Genomic DNA, 24,574 nt, shown 5'->3' on the forward strand with positions numbered 1-24,574 from the left:
ATAGATCGAAAAAAAATGATATTATGAATCCAAAAAAGTCAAAAGAACCCATTATAAAAACTTCCTTTTTTCAGCCATGCCATAAGTCCCGAACTTTTAGATTATGTTTGCATTTATTTTATCGATACAATTCACATTAGTTGAGATTCCGACGTGATCTCGTTGACTTTGTCTCTTAACTAATCTCTTTTAGGTTTTTTGATGACATGTTATGTCGAACATAACTCCAAATATTCTAATATATAAAGTCCAATCATATGATAGATTAGGATAATAACCGGGTTCCATATATCTTGCACTCCCTACTCCTCATCCTCGTGCTTCCGACAAGAACCGTTCCAATTTTGAGTCATTTCCTTTTCGATGTCCAATAAACACCATTAAAATCTATTATTGTACTCCACAAAAAAAAAACATCAGCCACTGTTTTAATCGAGTCTTCTTAGGAAATATCCATTCCTAAGATGTAAATAGCTAAAGAGGCTCTCCTCTTTAGAGATATCTGATTCCAAAATAAAAATAGAAATCATTATGATATGACAGAGAAAAAAACTTTTAGTATGCAGCCACACATAATAATGAAACAATCACTTCACGATCAAATACATCATAAAGTAGTTTTTATGAAACAATCACTTCACGATCAAATACATCATAAAGTAGTTTTTATGAAACAATCACTTCACGATCAAATACATCATAAAGTAGTTTTTTTCACCTCTCGGGATGATATACTATTTCTATGATGCCGTATCCAATTACAAATGATGAGTTTTAAAACTCATATAAGTGGTATCTCCACACTGCACACAGCTTTTATTTCATATGTAATATTCTTACAACTCATGTTAGCACAAAATGATATTAAGTTGCAATTATATGTCATTGAATGTTGAATTCTATTGGTCTCATTGAAAACAATGTTCTATTAAACCCTAAATCAATAATAGCAAAAATCCATTTTATTCTTACCTAACGCATCATCTCCAATCCTTATCTATCAGGTCCTTATCAAAATTAAAGAAAAAAAAGAGGGAGGAAGATTACATACATACCCCTCAATTCCTATGTATTTACGTTTTAGCATTTAAATATATAATCTTATCTATACATAAAAATTATGTATTTCAAAATTTAATGCATAAGGATAAAAAAATAAAAATAAAAATGTTTGAGATGTAAAAACATATGAATTGGGTGGTATGTATGCAAATGCCCCTTAAAAAAATCGAAATCGTTTCCGTTTACGTTTCACGCCAATCATCCAAAACCAGTAGGAGCGGTTGGGATTGCTTTTCCATATCCTTTGACGCCATGCGACGATCGCCGGCGGAGGAGATAATGCTGGACGAGAAGGCGGTGCAGTGGACGGCGGTGATGGAGTTCACGAAGGCCGCGCAGGAGAAGGAAACGGATGCGGTGGCCTGGGCAGTGCAGCTATCGGCGGGGGGGGGGGGTGTTGCTTCGCCGTCGCCGGAGCTTGCTCAGGTGTTGGTCTCTCACTTGTGCTGGGCCAACGACGTCCCCCTCGTCTGGAAATACATCGAGAAGGCACTTGCAGCTGGCCTCGTCCCTCCTATGGTTCTCCTCGCTCTTCTCTCTTCTAGGTCTTTCTCTCGCTTTTCCGCTCTCAATCGATTTGTGATTTTTGAGTTTTTCCGGTGATCGCGGTTTGGATTCAAACATCATAGAATTGGAAAGTAATGGAGTCAAGAATTCAGGGGAATTTCATCTTTGTTTGGGGAAATCTTGTTTCCTTGGAGTATTTTATAGTTTCCCTGGAGTAATTTATAGTTTCCCTGGAGTATTTTAGAATTTGATCGTCTTTGCACGGCCCGTTTGATGGCATTAAATAGATTGAAATTATTGGCGAAAATGAAGATCTGCTTGGATATTGATATGGCCTGAGAGAGCATGCTTGCTGTTGAATAGTTAACTAGTAGGAATTTGATTGAGCAATTGATGCTTCCGAAAAAGGGTTGTGCCATCTCCACGAGTGTTTTGTGGCATTTGCATACGTAGCACACAATTCTCATGTATTTACATATCTCACTTCTAAACCTTCATATTTACACAAATAACACTTAAATCTTTACTATCACATAACAAAAGGCACTATTAACTATGTTTAAAAGTAAAATACACATTTTCATGCATATGCCAGATTGTTATATATGTAAATTTGAAAGTTTACATGTGAGATACTTATATACATAAGAGTTGTTTGCTAATTATGTAAATTTCCCCTTATTTTTTTTGCACAGGATACATTATTGTGAGAGCTACTGTTGTTAGGATTGATTTATTACTATATTAACATTATCTAATTCGCTTAATAATTATTTAGAAGGTATAATATTGATCATTATAATGTATCCTCATTATGGCAGACAATCTCCCTTATTGTTCTATACTTATTGCCTTTTATTTTGCCTTTACATAGGCATGTTTGTACTTGCATTAGGTTCATTCAAATAAAGATGTAGATTTTTTATAACTTTTTGTCATGGTATCAGGGCTACCTCTCAAAGCTTTCATCTTTATCTTTATGTGAAGATCCTACGAAAAGTTACACTCTGAATCTAGCCACTTTGTGAAGATACTATGAAAAGTTACACTCTGAATCTAGCCACTTTGTAATTCTTTACCTGAACTTTGCATGCTCATATGAACTTCTTTGGCCAACTGCGCCTCGCTACAGTTCACTCGATCATTGCAATTACTTGTGATCATGCTTGCTAGTCGATATTTGTTCGCCTGCGCTTTTTTGAACTCACTACAATTTGGCTTAAGAATTTGTACTCATGATTCTGCAAAGGTTTCGAAAATCAAACCGAATACTAAATCGACATAGATGGAGGTTTAAGGTTCAAACGTTTGAATCGAGGATTGAATTGAATGACGTAATAAATAATAAATTTATTTAGATATTAAATAAATGATTTTATAATAATGTGATATTTGTACTTTTAAAAAATACATTAAGAAATATAAATTAGACACTTTATTATTTAAATGATTAACATTTTTTTTAAACATTCTTGATTTTTTGAATTATTCCATTTGCTTCCTTTAAGAAATTGGTTCTTTGAGAAAGAATTGATGATAAGAGCAAATAGTATCACTTGGATAAGATATACAAGTAATCCCCTAGATAAGATATATAAGTAATACAAAATATTCGATTGCACAAATATATTTCAAGATATAATAGACTTCTTCAATAGCCAAAAAAATGTGATAAACCCTCATAATTAAACTATTGATTGATGAATTTAATACTCAATAGTTATCTTTCAAAAATATAAAGTATTAGACAATAAACATGTAAAAATGAAATATTTTAAAAAATGCAAATTTAATGCTCATTCTTAAATGTTTCATATCTAAAAACTCCCTCGCCATCAGCTGCCTCTCAAACTTTGCCTCCTCAAGTGCATCTAAATTGTCACATTTAACTATTTCATTTATATTATCAATACATTCATCTACATCTGCGTATGAAATTTATAAAATAAGTTATTTTTTCACCTTGCATTCAATTTATGTAGAATTCACAACTTACAGATTGTTTGCCTTTTCAGTTCTTTAGAAATGAGATTAAAATTATCTCTATAAATTTTATTTTCTAATATCATATTCAAGTTCAAGTGCATGTTTATGATCATTTATTCAAAAGTCTTTCTACACTTGTGTAGTCTAATGGATCGTAATTTTTTTTAACTTGCAACATAAAATAAATAAATTTTTTAGATTATAAATTATCATTATACTTTTAAAAAATAACATATTAACATATAAAATAGTCTATCAAGAGAGTATACATATTCCTCTAATTAAGATTGTATATAACATACATCAAATCATTTAGTTTTTATTGCTTTAGATTTTTTTTATATTAATTTATTCAAAAATATCTCAATTATTTTTCATCCAGATGAAGAAGTTTGACAAAGAATGTGAATAACCTATTTTTATAAATTTGTAGCACTAGAGTCAAATATTTTCAACATTCATCTGCATATTATCAAATTTTGATTAATTTCAAGAAGATATTACATATATATATATATATTGTTGAAAGCTTGAAGCACTTATCAAGTTGCATTTCTTTTGATATGGCGAGAGCCATTAGTTTTTCAGAACTTAACTATTTTGATAAATCTAACTTCAGTCATTACAAATTTGGACTTACTACATCTACCTGTATTACCGATAAGTTCAACTAATTCTTGTATCACTTCAGGTTTTTGGTAATAATTTTTTGATCATATTGAAAACGTGGATTCAAAAAAATATGAAGCTGAGTGGATAACTTGACAAAGTTCATCTCATTTTTTTTTAATAATTCTGGTATATGATTTGTAGAGTCTCTTTATTATTCTAAGCATGTAATTTATTATTTTTCTTATTCTTTTCATGTTATTATAAACATAACCGAAGGATGACTTCTCATCAAAATCAACAACTCGTAATAATCTTATTTATTTTCTTGATAGTTTTGACATGATCAAACAATCATTCCAAAATTTGTTATCTAAAATGATAGAAATTGGAATGCAATGACCATATTTAAATTGGTTGGGCATGTTAAGTTATGCCGCCACCACGGTACACCTCTAGTTTTAGGAGCATTTTCTTGAGTTCAGGACAAATTAGTTGTTTTTTGAAGCCTGGACCTCGCATGGTAGACTTTTATTTTCTTTTTGCAAAACTATGTACTTTTATTTGTTTTGATGTAGGAGCTCACACCTTTGGTCATTTTATATTTTAGCATCAAAAGAATGTTATGATGTTCTCTTGTCTGATAACTATTATCGTTAAGCTCAATATAATCGGATAGTCTTTTGTTGTGTGTTCTTTAAGGGGACCATCTTATACTAGAATGGATAATTCTGTGTTAACTGGCTTTGCCTCAGATATGCAATGTTCATGCGATGATTGGCATTGTTGATTCATTCTCTCATTCTGGAATAAGTACGAGACAAATCATGAGATCTTCTATTCTAATCTGATTGCTTCTGTTATAACCATTTTTTATGATGTTTCATGTGGTTCCATTCTTATTTGTACAGGGTAATCCCAAGTCGGCATTCAAGACCAGGGGCATATAGGCTTTACTTGGAAATCTTGTGGAGATATGCATTTTCATATGCATCTCAAGTTCAAGTATCAAATTTCAAAAAGTGAGGATCAAGTGTAATTATACTATTGTTTTTTCTTGCTGGATGTTAAGTTTGACATGATAGGTTTCTAACTGGCCACTTTTTCAGTTAATTGATTATATTATAAAACCTGCATGATTAGCCTATAAAGGGACACCATGCGGGCAAGAAGTTACCTTGTAGCTCTTTGTCATTCTAACTTAATTTGTTTCCTTTTTCTCCAAGTTAGGTTTTTCATCTATATATATATATTATTTTCTCAGCTATAGGAGATACTTATGATGAATGCAGTAAGCAGTTGAGTGTTATTTGATTAGAACTTCCTGTATTTTGGTTTCTTAAAAAAAAAAAAAAACAATTTCAAAACTTTGCGATCAAGGATAATAATCTAATTTTGTAAACACGAATGCAAAATATTCTTGAATTTATGCCCAGGTTTCTTGACCTTAGCTGTACTACTAGGATTCATTATAAACTCTGGCATACTATTATGATTTGTTGTGAAATCTTAACATGACATTATAATAGGCTTCATTGTCAATTCTAGTATTGCTACCGTGTTTGAAGATGGATTCTAGTAGTGCCAATGCTTTAAGAAAAGGATAAGCTTTTGTCCTTGTTTGCAAATGTTTCTAACTGACCCTTTTCTTTTCATCGAAAGGTCAGACAATATGGGGTTATGTACAAATTTCCGATTATATAATTGGTCCATGCTTATGCATTTATGCTTATAAGTTTGGCTAGTAATTCACTCAACTTTTGTTTTCTATGAAAGTCAAACGTATTGGAATGATAAAGTATCGATCTATCATACCTCATGAGAATGGAACATGAATGGCAATGTTGTTACTTGTATAAAATCTTGCTGTTTATGATGACAGATTCCTCCATTATACTTTACATATTAGAAAATAATGAAGATTCTGGATTTAGTTGTTATGAAACAACAACACCATATAGCTTTCTTTATAAATGCGAGTGCTCTTCGATGGAAACAGAAGAACGAGAGAAATATGGGATATGGAATGATATTTTGAGGAAAAAGTTGAATGATATTTTTAGGAAAAAGTTAATATATGTGAACCGACTTTGTTTTTAGCTTTTAATTTAAAAGCTCTTTCTTAAATAATGAGGCCACTACTTTATTCTAACTACTATATGTTCTCTCTTGTTGATTGTTTCTTTGTTAAAATATCTGAGATTCCTATAATAGAATGGCTGTGTATTTCCTTGACATGAACTTTAAAAGCAATATAAGATAACTAATGTCTAATCTCTCATTTTATTTTAAAATATGTTTTTTTCTTGTGGATTATTTCTTTATTTAGCTCTTTGAGATTTCTATGATCGGATGAGTGTATTTCTTTTGACAAACTTTAAAAGCAATATAAGGTAACTTCTATATTGTGTAGGATAGCAATTAGATAGATTTATTTATTTATTTATTTTTTTTTGCAATTTTCTATGAGCAAGAACTCTCACTTTTTTTGTGAACTAATCATCACTGTTTGCTATTATCTTGGTTTATGTTGGAATTATGTTATCTCTTAGTGTTAGCAAACAGTCTTGTTTTTCATTTCCCATGTTATATGGAGTGATAATGTTTTTATTTTTTTGGTAGTTTATTTGGTTTTCATTTGCCTGTAGGAATTAAAAGTTATCCTAAGGCAATTTGAGAAGTAAACCCATCCGTTTATGCAGGATCATGGTGTTCATAGATGATTTTCTTCACCTTTCTGAAAAATTCGGGGTTCAAGCATCTGAACCAGGGCTTCTGGTGGTTGAGTTTATCTTTTACATAGTATGGCAGTTATTAAATGCAACATTAGACGATGAAGGGTTGTTGGAACTAACACCAGAGACAAAGTTTAGATGGCCCATCAAAGCAGAGGATATGGATATAAATGGTGAAGTCTACTCTCAAAGGAATGGACATGGTGAAAAGCTGCAAAAAATAAATAGTGTCAAGAACGTTGAATTGATCTTACAGTTCTTACAGCATAAAGAAATTTCCAAGCTTCTTTCATTGGCACGTGAAAACATGTAAGATATTTATATATGAGTATGCTTGTTTATTTTTTTTTTTATAACTTGCATCGTCATGTTTCCTTGATTAACTATTATTCTATCCTTTTGCTATTTAATTTTCAGATATTGTTGTTTTTAAATCTACTTTTTGGTGCAGAGACTATTCATAGTAATCAGAACTGTATATTCAACAAAAGTCTTCAAAGTGGCTAGATATGAAATTTGTTTGTTTATTAGCCTACTATCAAGGATGTATTACAACAATCAAACTTTCTGAATATTTTTTATTTACTGTGCAAGCGGACTGCAGAAATAACAAAATTGCTTATTTCATTATAGAAGTAGCAATGTTTGAAGTGTCAAGTGGTATGGGAAGTTGTGTTTCTTTCTTTGAAGAAATCCAATTATTCTTAATAAATGTTAATAAGTATGCTTACCATTGTCTATGCTCAAAGAGCGAAGGGCTACATGCAAATTGGTGTATGGTCTTTTACTTTAAAGAGCAAAGCGTGTTGTAAATGGAACTTAAAAGAAGCATAACACTGCCTTTTACAAAAGTTATTTTTATCTATTTTAATAGAAATATGAGAATGCACAATTACAATTTTTCTTAAAGAATCTAATTAAATCCTTATAAATACCGAGCTACATTACGGCACTAAATCACATGAAAGAACCAAGTACAACACTTAAGCATAAATAATAAAAAAATATACCATATATACTATATTAGGTGATTTTGTCAACATCATGACTTGGAAAAAAGTATGACAATTAGGACAAATTTGTTGGTATGCGTGGAACTTTTTTTGATGGCTACCAACATTGTATTCTAACATTTAGATCTGAACTAACCTAGGCCCTTAAATCACCATGCATTTTTGAGTGTACCGGTTTGGTTGGTTTTTTAATACTTCAAAATTTTGGGTTGTGGCACTGTTACATTAGTTGCTGTTCCATTGGAGCTGACCTTTATGGCAGCATTGAACCAGCCCCTCTCCCCTCTTGCTGACAACCTAAAAGGGTCCAAAAATATTTCTTTTGCTGATGTGGTAGCAAGTAGTTGAGGCATTGCAAGTGGCGTTGTTGATAACCTGTTTTCCCTCAATGTTACCATGACACATATGATGGCAAAGGTGACTGCTCCTTTATTAAAACAGCCTGTAGAAAAGGAGGCGAACCAGCTCTCCTCATTACTGATAATGAGGTGTTTCATTTAGCTGAATTTTGCAAGTTCATTTTGGTGGGTAAATTGCAAATGGGACACTCAAGATGGAATTAATTAGAAAAGCATTTGAAAATCTAAAGCTAGTAGCAGATTGGAAAGTTGGATTGTTTGATGGAAGTCATGTGATGGTACAACTCCATAAGGAAGAGAATTACACAAGAATAATTCAAAAAAATACATGAAGATTGATGGAAAATACACGAAACTACTCAAGTGGTCCACAGACTTCGATGGACTAACACTTCATAATCAGAAATCATCAACCTGCTCGCCCAAGGCTAACACATCATAATATAAAGGATCGTAACACAAAAGGATTATAAAAGAATTTGAACTTAGGATAGAAGTGAAAGTTGGTAGAAAAGGTAGGCAAAGAATAGGGAGGAATTAGAATTGGAAAAAATAGGAATAGGAAAGGGGATAGAAAAGGAAAGCACTAGAATATGAAGGAATTGGAATTTGATTGAAGTAGGAAAGCAGATGGAATAAGAAAGGAGAGGGGAGGGAAGGGCTGGACTGCGGTACTGTAGTAGCTATAGTTCTGCGACCGCTAATCCATACTCTAAATAGAGTATTTTATCTATTTTGGAGTCTCACTATAAAAAAAACGCAAGTAGATCATAACTTTTTCCTTAAACTGAAGACCTTTTGACTAAATTAGGTGCCAAAATCCGAGCACTGTTCAACTATTTTTCAGTTGGCTTATTGGTAAACTCCTAACTTGATTTTGTACCAATTTAGCAACTAGACTGAGGTGTCAATAAGGCCGAACACATTGATTCAAGGCTCAAAATAATAGGAAGAGAAATATTGAAGAGTCAAGAAGGGCTAAAAGCTATCTGAAATTATTTTAGGCAGAAGGTCATGTATGTGTCATCCGGTTTAGGTCTTTTTTTTTCTTACAAAGAATCCGTCCAACAGAAAAATACCAAAAAGAAGCAAATGAATGAGTTGTGCCTCTTCACGGTGCTCAGGAAAACTTGATATCTAGTCGCTAAAGCTCTTCAACCATTTCATATACTACCGTATTGTTGACGGTTTTAAATGCATGGAAGCTCCTTCTACGGAGGTCCTTTTGGACAAATATTGAGATATTTTTACTTCATAGAAATCATAAATTCATTTTTGCTAAAGGAATTTTTCTGCAAGAGGCAGAGCAATAAATTCTCAGTAGTGCTCATGCTTGTGAAACTTCTGGAAGAAAGTATAATCAAACTTGATGGAAATTTCTTTCGTGTCATTTTCTGCTGTTATAAAGATTGAAACTTAATATTGCGTATATATTCATATATTGATTATGTGAACATTTGCCAACCATGTGCCAATTTTTCTATGCAAATGTTCAACATAGTAAAAGAATCCTACTGTCTTGCCAATGGTACATATAGCATTGTTTTCCTCAATTGTATTCCAAGTTCTTCATTCACATGTTTTGTGCTTGATCGGCACTTGCGATGAGCTGTACCTGAGCATGATAGAGATGTATTCATGTATGAAATTATTTAATGCTTTATTTTCATACGTGTAGACAAATAGAAGTACTCTTTTTAATTGCACAACCAGTACATAAAATTTTACATGCATACCACTCAATTTTTATGCATTTACATTTCTAACACCTAAACTTCAATTTTTACATGCATGCCATCTTACCTATGCATGAAAAAGTATATTTCACTTTTTAAAAGTTAAAATGGTGATATGTTTTTGTGATGTGAAAGATTTGGGTGGTATTAATGTAAAAAGTGAAGTTTATGTGTTAGATAAGTAAATACTTAGGAATTTGGTGGTATGTATGTAAATGCCCCTGTTTTATTTCTGTAATCTCGGACTTTTATGCCTGGCTGCTTATGCATTTTTTATTTGATGGCATTCCGAAGAGCTAATGAGCATTACAACAGCACCTATATTTAAGAAAATGTGCCGCCAATATTGTGAGCAAGTAAAAGAAATAATGGTTTTCTTACTTCTTGTTCTTGATAACAGGGTTCGATGTGCACTAATTTGTTTGAAATCAGGATTTTTCGAAGAAGTTCAATTAAAATATTGTGTGGAGTTAAGAAGCACTTGCATTTGGGATATTAAAAAAAACTGTAATCTCAAAACATCATTTATAAATGTGAAAACTTTGGGAAATGATTTTTATTTATTGCTCACCTCAGTGCATTATACCTTACAACATAAATATAATAATGAAAAGAAATAAAATAGGAATTTCACTAAATAGAAAAAAACATAAAAATAAGAAATATCTAATAGAAGGAAGCACAATTAGTAAAATATATTATGAGGGAAGGAAATAAATTTCTTTCTAATCAAGTATGGGGATTGACAATTTTCAGTACTCTCTCTCAAGTTGGGTTGTTTATATTGAATAGTTCAAGGTTGGTCTTCAATTCATCATGGTTAATTCTTAATAGTATTTTGGTGAGAATATCAGTAATTTGAAATCGTATAGTAGCTGAATAATTATATTGTTAATCTTTCTGAGATGAAATATCTGTCAATCTCGATGTGTTTTGTTGTGTCATGATACACAAAATTTTTAGTTATATTAAGAATTTCTTGACTATCACTGAACATCTTAATTCTGTTTTTCATCTCAACCTTATGTTCTTTTAGTAGTCTTTGAATCCACATTCCCTCACATATTTCTAGTGCAAGGGCACGTTATTCAAATTCTGCACTACTCTGAAGACAAGAACTTGTCTTTTGTTTCTCCATGTGACGAGATTGTTCCAGATGTATGAACAATATCTAGTGATTGATTTTCTATCAGACACCTCTCCTGTTCAGCTATCATCTGTGTATAAATTTCACGGTTTTAGATCTTTTTAAGAGTCAACCATATCCAAGAGTCATCTTTATGTTTTTCATGATTTTCTTCACCACTTTCACATGATTCTCATTTGAATTATTCATATGCTGACTTACTATACTGGCTGAGTATACAATATCAAGTCTTATGTGTGATAGGCGGAGTAGTTTGCCCACAAGTCTTTGATATCTTCCTTTGTCAATCAATCTTCGTTCTTCACTATTGTTTAGTTGTTTGTTGGAATTCATGGGTGTGTCGGCAGACTTATTACACTCAAGCATGTCAGTTTTACTTGAAAAGTCTAAGATATACTTCCTTTAGGATATGACAATTCTATTCTTAGACCGAGCCACCTCCATTCCCAGAAAATATTAGAAATTCTCGAGATCCTTGATCTAAAATTATGTTGCAAGCATCCTTTTTAGTCTGGTAATTTTATCTGAATCATCACATGTCAAGATAATATCATCCAAATGTACTATGAGAAAATCAATTTTGCCTTTAGGATTGTTTTTAAAAAATAGTGTGTTTAGCTTCACATTGATGATATTGGTCTGTAATTACTATTTTGGTAAATATGTCAAATCAAGTATGAGGTGATTGATTCAAGCCATATAAGAACTTCTTAAACTTACAAACCAACATGTTCGACCTATTTTTAAAGCCCGAAGGTGTGGTATGTGTCCTTATTCATCAAGGTCGCCATTCAAGAATGCATTTTGACATCAAGTTAGTACAAAGACCAATTTGTTATTGTTGCAAGAGAGAGTAGAATCCAAATAGTGTCAAGTTTGGCAACTGGTGGAAAGAATTTTTGATAGCCAATCCCATTTGATTGCGTGAAGCTTTTGATAGCCAAAATTATTTTATAGAGCTCAATTTTTTTCCTCAATTGTCTATTTTCATGCCGAAACCTTTAGAACCTCTTGAATAGAGTTGGAAACCTGCACATTATTAAGGTTTGTCATAAATGTCCTATAAGATGGCAACAACTTCCCATAAACTACATATCTTTCAATTGGATGACAAGTGCAACTTCAGATTCATTTTCTAGGTGTAATTGGTTGATTAAAATCATGAACCATCAGTGTAAGATAGTCTTGAGTTGAGGAATCCTTGCCATTATGATTATCAGATGCAAGAGGATTTGGTTGTGGACCTTGGCAGTCCTAGGTTTGCATAGAGTCCTCTAAATGCTTAGTGGTCTTTTTTTCTCTTGTAGACACGAAATTCCTAATCATTACTGTCATGCTGAGGTAAAGTGGAGACAATTGTGACTGATTCTTTAAATGGTGTTGGTTGGGTGACATGATTTAATTCAATTGAAGGAAAAATGGTCTGAATTTCTTGGAAAAAATTTCAAATCTTTTATTCTCTCAAGTTCTCCACCTAAATTTTAAATTTGAGAAAATAAGATTGGGTTATTCCAGACCTAAGGGCAATTTCATCTTTTATTATTTATTATTGTTTAGTATAAATAGATCCTAATATGTTTAAGAATAGGGATGCATGAGATTATTGTTTTGAGTCTTAGGTTTAGGATTTTTAAGAGATTTCCCTCTTCTTGAATCGTAGGATTTGGGAGAGATCTTCTACCTCTTGAATTGTATGTGCTTATCTTTATATTCGTGTTGAATGTTTGATGTCCTTGCAATAAAATATGTGTTTGCCCTAATTTATATGGGAAAATCTGACTTGAATCGTGTCAAGTGGTATCATAGGATCTGGTTTTGGAATGCAAAGAAAAGAATATCAAAGTGCCCTAATCGTGATCCTATAGCCCGAGTTTTCTCTAAAAAAAAATCAATGGAGGGATTGCCGCGTACAAAACGACCCTATTCAATTTGCCATCATGATACAAGCGCGATTTGGAGCTCATTGGGATTCCAACGCAAGGATTGTGGTGTACAAATCACAATTTGGAGCTAGCAGGATCGCGTATTGTGGCATACAAAATCTCTATACAATCATGGGTTGGAGCTAGTGGGGACTCAAGCGGCAAGATCGCAGCATGTGTGTCCAGCTACGGGAGTGCAGGACCAACGACGGGATCGCAGTGTACAAAGTTGAGCATGTCCTAATCTCTCGACAATCTTGATTTGAGACATCTGGGAAGCCTAAGGTGGGATTATGTCTATAGGATCCTTCGTGACTAAATCTCGTGATACAGTCATGATTGGAGCTACTTGGGAAGCAATAACATGATTGACATGATCTGGGATCAGTGACTTGCAGCACAGTCTCGACAAGAGCTGGCTCGGAAGTGACGACGGGATTTCATTTTACAAAAAATTGCCATTATGATTGAAAGTTTTTTGGGGAGCAATGACAACTAAGAAGTGAATGCTTTGGAGGAGAAGTTAAAGGGAGAGGTGAGCCACATCAAAATTGAAATATATGAACGTTTTTTGACCGGGGAGGGGCGGTTGCAGCAGAGATTCACAACCTCGAAAGAAATGATGAAGAACATCATGATGTTTCATGCAAAATCGCCCACACCGGCTGCAAGTCGAAAGACAATGACGGGAAGGGACTCGAGCAGCGGAAACAAAAAGAATTCAAGCGACATCAAGGCAATGTTTCAGCTTTAGGTGGATTGGGAGTTGTGGTATCGGGCCAAGGAATCATGAGCGGACTCAAGCGAAAACACTTGGAATAAATAGCACGACATTCAAACAACATGAACAAACGGAAGCCAACATGATTAAATTTAACAGAGATGGAAGAGATACATGATTTGGAGTTGACATAAATTTTGGTGATCGATAAGTTACGGGATAAGTTATTTGGGGTTGCGATATTCTCTAAAGATTGATTGAAAGTCGTGACACCAACTGTTAGGATACAGCTGAAAGTTTGCACAAGATGACATTTCAAATTCTTGAAAATCCCTACAAATTTCTAACTAAATAGAAAGGATTTTTGGATGACGACGGACCGTGGGAACATTGCGATTTTCTCCAACAATGGTTTTTCCCACCTTGAAGACAATGTGTCTTTTTGGAAGGGGAGTATTGTTACGTTGGTGATAATTTTCTTTTTTGTGTATCTAAAGTCTTTTATTATTTATTTTTGTTTAGTATAAATAGACCCTAATAGGTTTGGAGATTGGGATGCATGCGATTATTGTTGTGAATCTTTGGTATATAATTTGGGAGAGATTTTTAACCTCTCGAATTGTAGGTGTGCTTATATTTGTATTCGCGTTGAATGTTTGATGTTCTTGTAATAAAATATGTGTTTACTCTAATTTTTATGAGAAACTTTATCTCAAATTATATTAGATTGATTTTTAAAGAAGACAACATCCATAGAGTTGTATATTTTCCTAGTGATCAGAGAGTAACATATTTACTTTTTTTGTTGGGTAACCGAGGAAGATGCACCTGTGAGAGACTTGGGATCAAGTTTGGTGCGTTGTTGTTGACAAATGTGAACAAAGGTAAATAAAAAAAAATCTCCAATTATAAGTCAAGAGAAAGAGAATTGATGTGGGTAGAATTTCATGAGAAATTACGGGAAATTTGAAATCTTAGGATTCGATTTGGCCTCCTATTGATATGATACGTGGTTGTGAAAAAGACTTCCCCTAAAAAATATTTAGGCACATGATTAAAGAACATAATGACATTGGTCATCTCAAATAATTATCTATTTTTCTTTTCAACAACCTCATATTGTTGAAGAGTATCCACACAAGAATTTATATGAATAATATTATGCTTGAAAAGATAAGTTCTATGGGTGGAATTAAAATATTTTGTAGCATTATCCGTTTTAAGAATTAGTTTTGTTTTATAATTGAGTGAGGATCATGAAATGAAATGATTGAAATGTGATGTTTGTTTTCTTTTCAACAACCTCATTTTGTTGAAGAGTATCCACACAAGAATTTATATGAATAATATTATGCTTGAAAAGATAAGTTCTATGGATGGAATTAAAATATTCTGTAGCATTATCCATTTTAAGAATTAGTTCTGTTTTGTAATTGAGTGAGGATCATGAAATGAAATGATTGAACTATGATGTTTGTTTTATTTTTTTTCTTTCATATGAAATGTCCATGTTATTAATATGTGATCATCAATGAATGATACAAACCATCATGTCTCATTTATATTATTTTCTTGTGAGGGTTCTTAGGTATTATTGTGAATTACAAAACATGGATGTGAAAGATTATATTGTTGTTGAGAGTATACATATCTAGTATGCTTTGCAAGTTGTTAAATTTTATATTGATAAAGATTGAGTTTTTTAGTGATAAATGTCATGTGTATAAAATTAACAATGACTCAACTTGGCTTGACTTTCAACTAAAACTACATTGACAAAATTTAAACTAGACTCAGAGATACACTTGACGGATGACCTTGCCTACCGATGAAAGTATTTTTGTTGGGCAAATATTGATCACCACACATCTCATTCTTGTCAATCTTCTTTCCCAAGTCTAAAACTTGAAAATCACAACAATTGTAATAAAATTTAGTCGCACATTTTAGATCGCAAGTTTGTTGATTGAGAGTATGTGGCAGTTTAGTTTTGAAATATTATAAGCAAAGTAGAGATGAAGATCTTTTATCAATTTGACTGATTCAGTTCCTGCTATTGGTGAGAATGAACCATCAGTTATTTGAACTGTAAAGTGACTTGTTCATTGGTTGTAATTTTTGAAGACGTTGATATTTCTCAACATATGATATGAGGCTCCGGAGTAAACTATTTAAGCTTTTAATTTATTGCTTTGGATTCTAAAAGCATAGGGTATGGTATCTCGGTGTGCTAACAAATTAATAGGTTGTTCGACAGAGGATTGTGATGCTTGTCTAAAACTAGAACTAAACATTCTCTACAATACCTCAATTTGCTATCTAGTGAAATGGTTGAATTTTGAATTGTTGTTGGTAATGACATCATTTGCACGTTTATCCCTATCAAATCTTTCATTTGGCTTCTAATCTACAAGTTTGTCGTGTGGTTTCCAATACTTTTTTTCACGCGACCAAGTTTCTTACAACGGTTGCATCATGACCATCCTTTCCTGGGCTTGTTATTATGAGATAAATTTTCAATATGCAAGACTGATCATTCAACTTATGATGTGGTGTGATTGACTGTTGTGATCAACTTCTTTATGCTCTTCTCCCTTTTTTGTAAAGGCCTCCAGAATGGTAGCGATGAATTTAATTCTCCCCTTGACTTCATCATGGTCTTTATGAGGCCAATGAGGAATATGATGGTCTCTTTTTGTTTAGTAATCTTTCTATACAAGACAAAATAATCAGGACATTTTCAATGGTAAACCTCATACATGTCCAATTACAGCCAACTGTGTATGAGGGTGCTGAAACAGTAAGTAACACTCAATTATCCTTGTCATATATCATGTAGTTTGGTCAATCTTAAATAATTAATGAGTAATTTTTACTGTCCGAGTATGTTTCACATACAATTTTCAATATCTCATGGGATATCTTATAGAGCAGGAAGTTTTCCCCAACCATCATGATCATGGAATTTTTTAACCATGACATGATCATATTGTCGTCAGTTTTCTATGCCCGATATTTGGAATCTGTCACTTTTGAAGCAGAGATTTTACTTGTGAGATGTTCATCCTTCCCTCTATCAGAGATGTACATAAAAATGGATTGTGAACATTGAATAAAATTATGGCATTGCAGTTTATGGCTTGTGATGAGAGCTAGGGATTGAAGATATAGGCTCAGATCTTGAGGTAACTTCTAAGAAAGAAGATTGTGAGGGAGATGAAGCAGTCGTTCGAACTAATTAGGTTGGCGGCTTTGATACCATGCAGAAATCTGGGAAAATATTTTTATTTTTTGCGCATCTAAATGCATTATACCTTACAATATATATATATATATATATATAATGAAAGAGATTAAAATAGAGTCCCACCAAAGAGGAAGAAAAAAGGGAAATATCTAATAAAAGGAAGCACAGTTTGTGAAATCTATTATGAGGGATGGAAATAAATTCCTTCCAAATCTAGTATACTGATTGGCACTTTCCAACACTACGGATGCTCCCTTTCTTATTCCTAGACTACGAGTGTCTAAGTGCTTTCTACTACCCTGAAATTAATTTCAAGCTAAATTTGTACTCTACTGCAGTTTCAATCACATATATACCGGTAAATGTTTCACCAAGTATTTGTTTTTAAATGAATTGCTAGTTAATGATTTTAAACTGTTATTAGTATCTTGCAGTACTGCTGTTTATTCTTTTATTTTGTCATCTATTATACTTAACCTATGCCTGTAACTTCTAGTACGTGAACATGAAGTATAATTCTCTACTATTTCCTGTGCCAACTCTTAGGCCCACCCACTGGGGATCTTTTAGTCAGCGATTACACTTGCTTTGCACAAATTCATCAACATTGCAAAATTCATCAGCACTACGAGAGAAGCTGCTGCAGTTGCTATTTGACGGATTTGGTAGATCTTGCATATCGGGAAAACATGCTGGGTTTTGTGCAGTTACTGTTCCTGTGTGTATGGTGTCTTCAGGTGGTCACTGTCATGGCGCAACTCATTCTTCCTTTTGGATTCCCATAGATCTTTATCTTGAGGATTGCATAGATGGTTCAGTTGCAGCGACCAATGCCATCGAAATTATTAGTGGTATGAACATTTTGGAATGTGAACCTCTGTTCTCTCCCTCTCTCTTTCTTCCCACACGCAACAATCCACAGTATGAAAAGTCACTTTTTTCTTGATTAAAGTGTCAAAATAGGCTCGTGACTATTTCAACCCATATTAAAAAATTTTGGGACTAAATCGTAGCTTTTATAAACTCTTGGACTGAAATGGCGCCATGCAAAAAATCAGGGACTATTTTGACTTTTCTCATTCTTTATGTTCAACCATCATGAATGATTTCTTATTCCACTTCCTAACATCTTTAGCGCTGATGGCAAAAACCGGGTTATTTATGCTGAGAATTGAGCTCAAAGGTTAATAGTTGAGCAGAAATACTAATTTTTTGCTTAGCACAGTTCAAAACTAACAAGTCACAATTTAAACATCATAAGCCTGATTGGGCATTGCTGCTTTTATATAATCATCATGAGCATCGATTTTGTTTAAGCTTTATGAACTATCATTCATTATTTTTCATTTACAGTGATACTTATGGGGTGTGGGTGCTGTGGGAACAGTTTTTTATATTCTATATGTAATAAAAACATCACCCATACAATGGTTACGTAATTGGTTTCTGATGAAGGAACTTTTATTTCAAGATAATTGATTTGTGTGTATAACAACAAAAAACTTTTGGTACCAAGCTTAAATCCTTTTTTTTTTATGAACTTAAGATTGATAGATTGAAAATCCTTTTTTTTTTTATGAACTTAAGATTGATAGATTGAAATTGAAGAAATGGGCATTATTGTGCCCTCAACCAAAACTGCCGCTGCTGTCAAGTTTAATTTGGAATAAGAATGCATGAATATTATTCAAAACATTTTATGATACATGCTTATAAAGTTTTATGTGATTTAAGCATACATAATGAATCGACATCGTTTATGTCAATATTTAGACCACATAAAAGGGTGATGATATTACATGCTTCATGTGTGAGCACTGCCTCTAACACATTCATCCCCGTAATTAGCCTTATCTCAACTTTTTGCGCTGATTTACGTCTGATCATTCTTTTCTTCATTTCCTTTGAATGCTACCTATGATTTTCTACCAAAATTTTGTGGTAGTTTAGGAAAATTTATGCTCAACTTCATTTTGTGTTGCAAATAAAGAAGCACAATAGGAATTTGAGCTGTATTTGAATTGTTAGAAATTAGCAAATGTAACATATAATCCAGTTACCCTTCCATATAGAAGTATAGTAGTCATGTGTTCATATAAATGCATGCGCACATGCTTGTATGCATAGATTAGTTTTTATATGAAGGAAGACGCCTTCCGATACGATTTTCTTTTGACTTATTTTTCAATCATACAACATTGAACTAGCAAATCAAGACTGTTCATCTTAAACTTCACTATAAAAAGTAGCATGATTGTAAAATTAACTTAGTTTCATAATGATTTAATCATTCATCAAGCTTACAAATTTATATCCTAATCAAAGATCTTGATAGTGAGATAAATGATTTCTTATCTTTGTGGTGTACGAGTAATCGTATCAAACAATCATATCTATGCATACATACATGCTTGCAAACATATGAGATAGTTACTAAGGATTGACTTAGAGCCTATCTAAACTGTCAGCCACGTTCCCACACGCCTACCATTAACCCTCCCTGTCATTGGCCTCCTCTCCACAAACCCTAAGCAAAACATTAAGAAGTTTTCAACCCCCCTCTTCTCTGCTCTCTTATTATGCATAGCTGAAAGTCGCTTCATAACTTCTAGCTCACTCATCAAAAGCTCTGATAATCTGTGCCCTCTACTCTAACCCCTCTGCATGCATGGTTTCCATAACCCAAATCCTAAACTTACAACCGTTTTAGCACCGCATAGGCTGTTGGTACTCACTGCCATCACTTTTTTTTTTTTTATCTTACACTAGGTTGGTCATTTATCCCAAGGCTCCCCTCCTGCAGCTTCAAGATAATAATACAAAAACTATAACAACAAGCCTTTATCCCACTAAGTTGGGTTGGCTACATGAATCCTTTTCTCTCTATTGCGTCTATTTTCATTTAAATTAAAAAAAATGTTTTTTTTTTCCCCATGAACCCTATTTCTTATCTATCTACACTATTTTCTCATCTTAATTTATTTTATTTTCCTTTTTGATTATTTCACTAATAGATTAAGATAGATCATACTTTCTTCTCCATCCATGCCAAGTGTAACACTGATATATGGATGCATTTCTACAGAAAGTAAATATATATTTATAAGATACATTTCTATTGAAAGGTGTAAAAGAGCTTTCAGAAAGAAGTACGTTACTGAAACATTACTAGAACCGTTTGTCATGATTATATGATTTATGATTTTGAGCTCTCGGCTTGGATTAGCTTGAATTGGATTGTTTTCAACCTAGGGATACGCTTTCTAATCTGTTGGCTTACTAAATAGCTTAATACAGGCTTGGTGAAGACCCTTAAAGCTGTTAATGGAACAACCTGGCATGATGCCTTCTTAGGTCTATGGATTGCCTCTCTTCGACTTGTACAAAGAGTAAGTTGTTCTTGCTTCAAAATTCTTCTGAGTCTGATAATTATGAGCTGAGAGACTGAGGAAAATGATACTTCTTTGTGTTTTAATAGGAAAGAGATCCTCATGAGGGCCCGGTACCTCGGCTTGAGGCCCGTTTGTGCATTTTGATTTCGATCACAACTCTAGCAATTGCTGATATTATCAAGGAAGAAGAAGCTGAATTAGTTGATGAAGTGGAACAAACTAACCAATGGAAAGCCAAAGCAGCAAGTGGAAAATGTCGTCAAGATTTAGTCTCCTGTTTGCAGATTCTCGGTGATTATGAAAGCCTGTTGGTTCCTCCGCCATTAGTTGTCTCTGCTGCCAATCAGGCTGCTGCAAAAGCAATGATGTTTTTGTCAGGCCTGCCGATTGGAAGTGGATATTTAGAGTGCGCCAACATAAATGACAATGCGATTAATTTCTGTAAGTTATTTTAGAGCAACTTTGAAAGATTTAAGTGTAATAATTGAATTATTTGGTTATGCTTCATTCTTATCTTGAACCAAATTGCAGCTGGAAATCTGTGGCACTTGATTATTGAGTCCTGTATCTTGCGAAAGTTAGTGGACACATCAGCTTACTTTTGGCCTGGTTATGTGAGTGGAAAAATGAAACCAATTTCTCATTCGTTACCTGGCCAGGTTCCTGGGTGGTCCACATTAATGAAAGGAGCTCCCTTAACACCTTCACTTGTAAATTCTTTGGCCAGAAGTCCTGTTTCAAGGTGTGTATGTTCATAAGTAGTTAGAACTTAGTATGCTACCCGTTTCCTTTTCCATAGATCTTTAATATATCTTATTAAATATTAAAGTTCGTAGGAATGTAAGCTGTATATCGTCATTATTTCATGCATCATGTACTTTTATTTAGTTATTTATTTTTTGGCTAATATCAACTTTGAGTGAACCCTTACAGCATTTCATTTTACAACTTGGTATTCTAAAATCAAGTTCTTCTTTTGATACTTGTAGATTAAGTTCAATAAAATTATATTGTGAAGGTTATAATTTTCATCCTGTAATATTCTATCATCTTTGAACTATAATTTGAATTTGTTTCATCAAGCAAACTTCTTTCCTATGAAATTTTTAATGTTCATGGAAAATTTCCTGATTGAAACCACTGAATCAGCTTTTATAATTTTTGGAAGTTTAGCAGAGCTTGAGAAGATCTTTGACGTTGCAATTAACGGATCAAACGATGACAAGGTATCCGCAGCCTTCATTATTTGTTCGGCATCTCTTATTCGTGGATGGGGTATCCAGGTAGTTGATGAAACCTTCCTTCGTGTATACATAATTCTGGGTTTACTAAGTCCTTTTTCTTTTATTAAAATTTATGTTGTTAGCGGCTAGTTTTTTCTGTAGTGTTTCACTGGTATAATTACCTCTTTCTTTATTTTAAATGTCTTAGGAACACACTGTCCGCTTTGTTGTAAAGCTGCTCTCTCCTCCTGTCCCTGCTGATTATTCTGGAACTGAGAGTCATTTAATTAGTCATGGTCCTATGATGAATGTTGTTCTTACAGGAATATCATCTGTGGACTGTGTTCAAATTTTCTCCTTTCATGGTTTGGTAGGCAACATCTCTTTCCACTTTGGCAAAGCATTCTATGTCATGCTAAAAGTGATTAGTTGGATATGAGATTTCCCTCCTCTCGTTTGTTGCATTTCCAGGTTCCAGAGCTTGCAGGGGCATTAATGGCTATATGTGAGGTTTTTGGTGCATGTGTTCCAAACATTACGTGGACGACATCCAGTGAAGAAATTACTGCTCATTCAGTCTTCTCAAATGCATTTATTCTTCTATTGAGATTATGGAAGTTCAACCATCCTCCTCTAGAATATTGCATTATGGGTGATGGAGCTCCTGTTGGATCACAGCTGACTCCAGAATACCTTTTATTGTTGCGCAACAATCTACTTTCTTCATGCAATCCGACCAAAAAACGTGATAGCAACAATCGATTGTCAACAACGTGTTCACCATTGTTGCAACCTATTTATGTTGATTCTTTCCCGAAGTTGAAAGTTTGGTACAGACAACATCAGGCATGTTTAGCATCAACTCTTTCTGGTCTGGTTCATGGAACTCCAGTTCATCAAAATGTGGACAGTCTTTTAAACATGATGTTTAGGAATAAAGGAAATAACCAGTCGGTTGGCCCTGGGACATCTGGAAGCAGCTTAAGCAATTCTTCTGGTCCTGGGAGTGAGGATTACTATGTTAAACCAATGTTACCTGCATGGGACATCATGGAAGCTGTTCCTTTTGTTGTTGATGCTGCTTTGAGTGCTTGTTCACATGGTAGACTTTCCCCACGTGAACTGGCGACCGGTAAATCAGATTTTTTTTTCTTTTTTTCTTTTTAATGCAAACATCTTCAGATTTATGATAAATATGATTTTTTTCTTCTCCGTAAATAGTTTTCTCTATGGATTTGATGTTTTGTTAACTATATTCATAATAAATTTTTAAATACATTAAATTTCTAATCTACTTTCCTTTAATATGCATTGCTTTCAGATTCATCAGTGCTGCTGGACTTTGTTTTTTAAGAACTCTTACTTGGTTAAAAATTCAGTAGCCTCTGATTTTTTTAAGTTAAAATTTCTGATCCTAAAATTATTCTTCATAATTAATACAGTTCTAACTCAATGTTAAAAGTCTGGTCTTTCTTTTAGGTTCAATATTATTACTAGAATAATGTTCAATATATACAAATCTGATGATTGCTTATCAAACTATTACTCAAATTTAGGCCTTAAGGACTTGGCTGATTTCCTGCCTGCATCACTAGCGGCAATAGTAAGCTATTTTTCTGCTGAAGTAACTCGTGGAGTCTGGAAACCTGCTTTCATGAATGGTACTGATTGGCCCAGTCCTGCTGCGAACCTCTCGACAGTGGAAGAACTTATAAGGAAAATTGTTGCTACTACTGGTGTTGATGTTCCTAGCCTTGTTGCTGGTATGTTCATGATGCTATTCACTATTTGTTGCATTTTTCAACAAATTTATTGAGTTTATGGTATTTGAATCTCATATAATCCCATGAGACATACTAATACAAACTTAAATGAGTGTAAATTAGAAAAACACAAGGTAAATTCATGAAAATTCCATGAGTTCTTGGATTCCTTATATCCGAGTCACATTTCCAATGATCTTTCTTTCAGAGCATAGGTTGCGTTTGGATGCTGGGAATTTGTGTAAAAGGAAATGAAAAATCAAGGTTTAAAATCTGAGAGCAATTGCTGACGTTAATTCTTTTCGATTTTGTTTCTTTTCCTTCAGTTTGCCTAAAACCCAAATAAAGCCTTAATTTCAAATTGAAACATGACAATTGGATGGTATATATGTAAATGCCCCAACATCAAATATGTTGCCAGCTTAAGTTTCCTTGCGCCCCATCTCTCTCTCTCTCTCTCTCTCTCTCTCTCTCTCTCTCTCTCTCTCTCTCTCTCTCTCTCTCTCTCTCTCTCTCTCTCTCTCTCTCTCTCTCTCTCTCTCTCTCTCTCTCTCTCTCTCTCTCTCTCTCTCTCTCTCTCTCTCTCTCTCTCTCTCTCTCTCTCTCTCTCTCTCTCTCTCTCTCTCTCTCTCTCTCTCTCGGTGTGCTTCCAACCAAACTGTTTCATTCAGAACTAGAGAGTGATGTGCATTCTGGATAAAAATTAAAACTTGAAGGCCAGATTTTGTAGTTCTGTTACAATGAAGTGAGAAATATTCATTTTTGGCGACTTCCATTCAAACAAAAATCTGGAAGACGAAGTAAATCAATTCTACTATTTGGTTTTTATAAGTATAATGCTTTTATATGGCAGGGGGAATCTCCCAAGCAACACTTCCGTTACCTCTGGCAGCTTTTGTGAGCCTCACCATAACATACAAGCTTGATAAAGCATCCGAACGGTTCCTTAACCTCGCCGGACCAGCTCTAGAGAACCTCGCCGCAAGCTGCCCATGGCCAAGCATGCCCATCGTGGCAGCCTTGTGGACTCAAAAAGTCAAGCGCTGGAGCGACTTCCTCATCTTCTCCGCCTCTCGAACCGTCTTTCATCACAACAACGACGCCATCGTCCAGCTGCTTCGCAGCTGCTTCACCGCCACACCAGGCCTCCCC

General features: G+C 33.9%; 2 protein-coding genes across 2 annotated transcripts in view; both read left to right on the plus strand.

Annotated features, from left to right (window-relative positions):
• Positions 1–1,226: 1,226 nt before the first annotated feature.
• Positions 1,227–23,422, plus strand: LOC110029317 (mediator of RNA polymerase II transcription subunit 33A-like; the record flags this gene model as incomplete). The annotated part of the gene is given in 11 exon segments (XM_020731558.1): positions 1,227–1,607; positions 5,076–5,186; positions 6,867–7,208; positions 17,591–17,895; positions 20,342–20,433; positions 20,523–20,877; positions 20,968–21,178; positions 21,605–21,719; positions 21,868–22,029; positions 22,131–22,791; positions 23,216–23,422. Coding segments are annotated over 11 exon segments (2,854 nt in total), but the record flags the coding sequence as incomplete, so codon positions are not given.
• An 846-nt stretch (positions 23,423–24,268) lies between these two features.
• The window catches only part of LOC110035779 (mediator of RNA polymerase II transcription subunit 33B-like), a 944-nt gene continuing 638 nt past the window's right edge, over positions 24,269–24,574 (plus strand). Inside the window, exon 1 of the mRNA XM_020740103.1 lies at positions 24,269–24,502. Coding sequence (XP_020595762.1) covers positions 24,269–24,502 — 234 coding nt within the window. The remainder of the gene's footprint in view (positions 24,503–24,574) is intronic.

This window comes from Phalaenopsis equestris, unplaced genomic scaffold (assembly GCF_001263595.1).
Source record: "Phalaenopsis equestris unplaced genomic scaffold, ASM126359v1 Scaffold000002, whole genome shotgun sequence".
In the NCBI taxonomy this organism is placed as follows: Eukaryota; Viridiplantae; Streptophyta; class Magnoliopsida; order Asparagales; family Orchidaceae; genus Phalaenopsis; species Phalaenopsis equestris.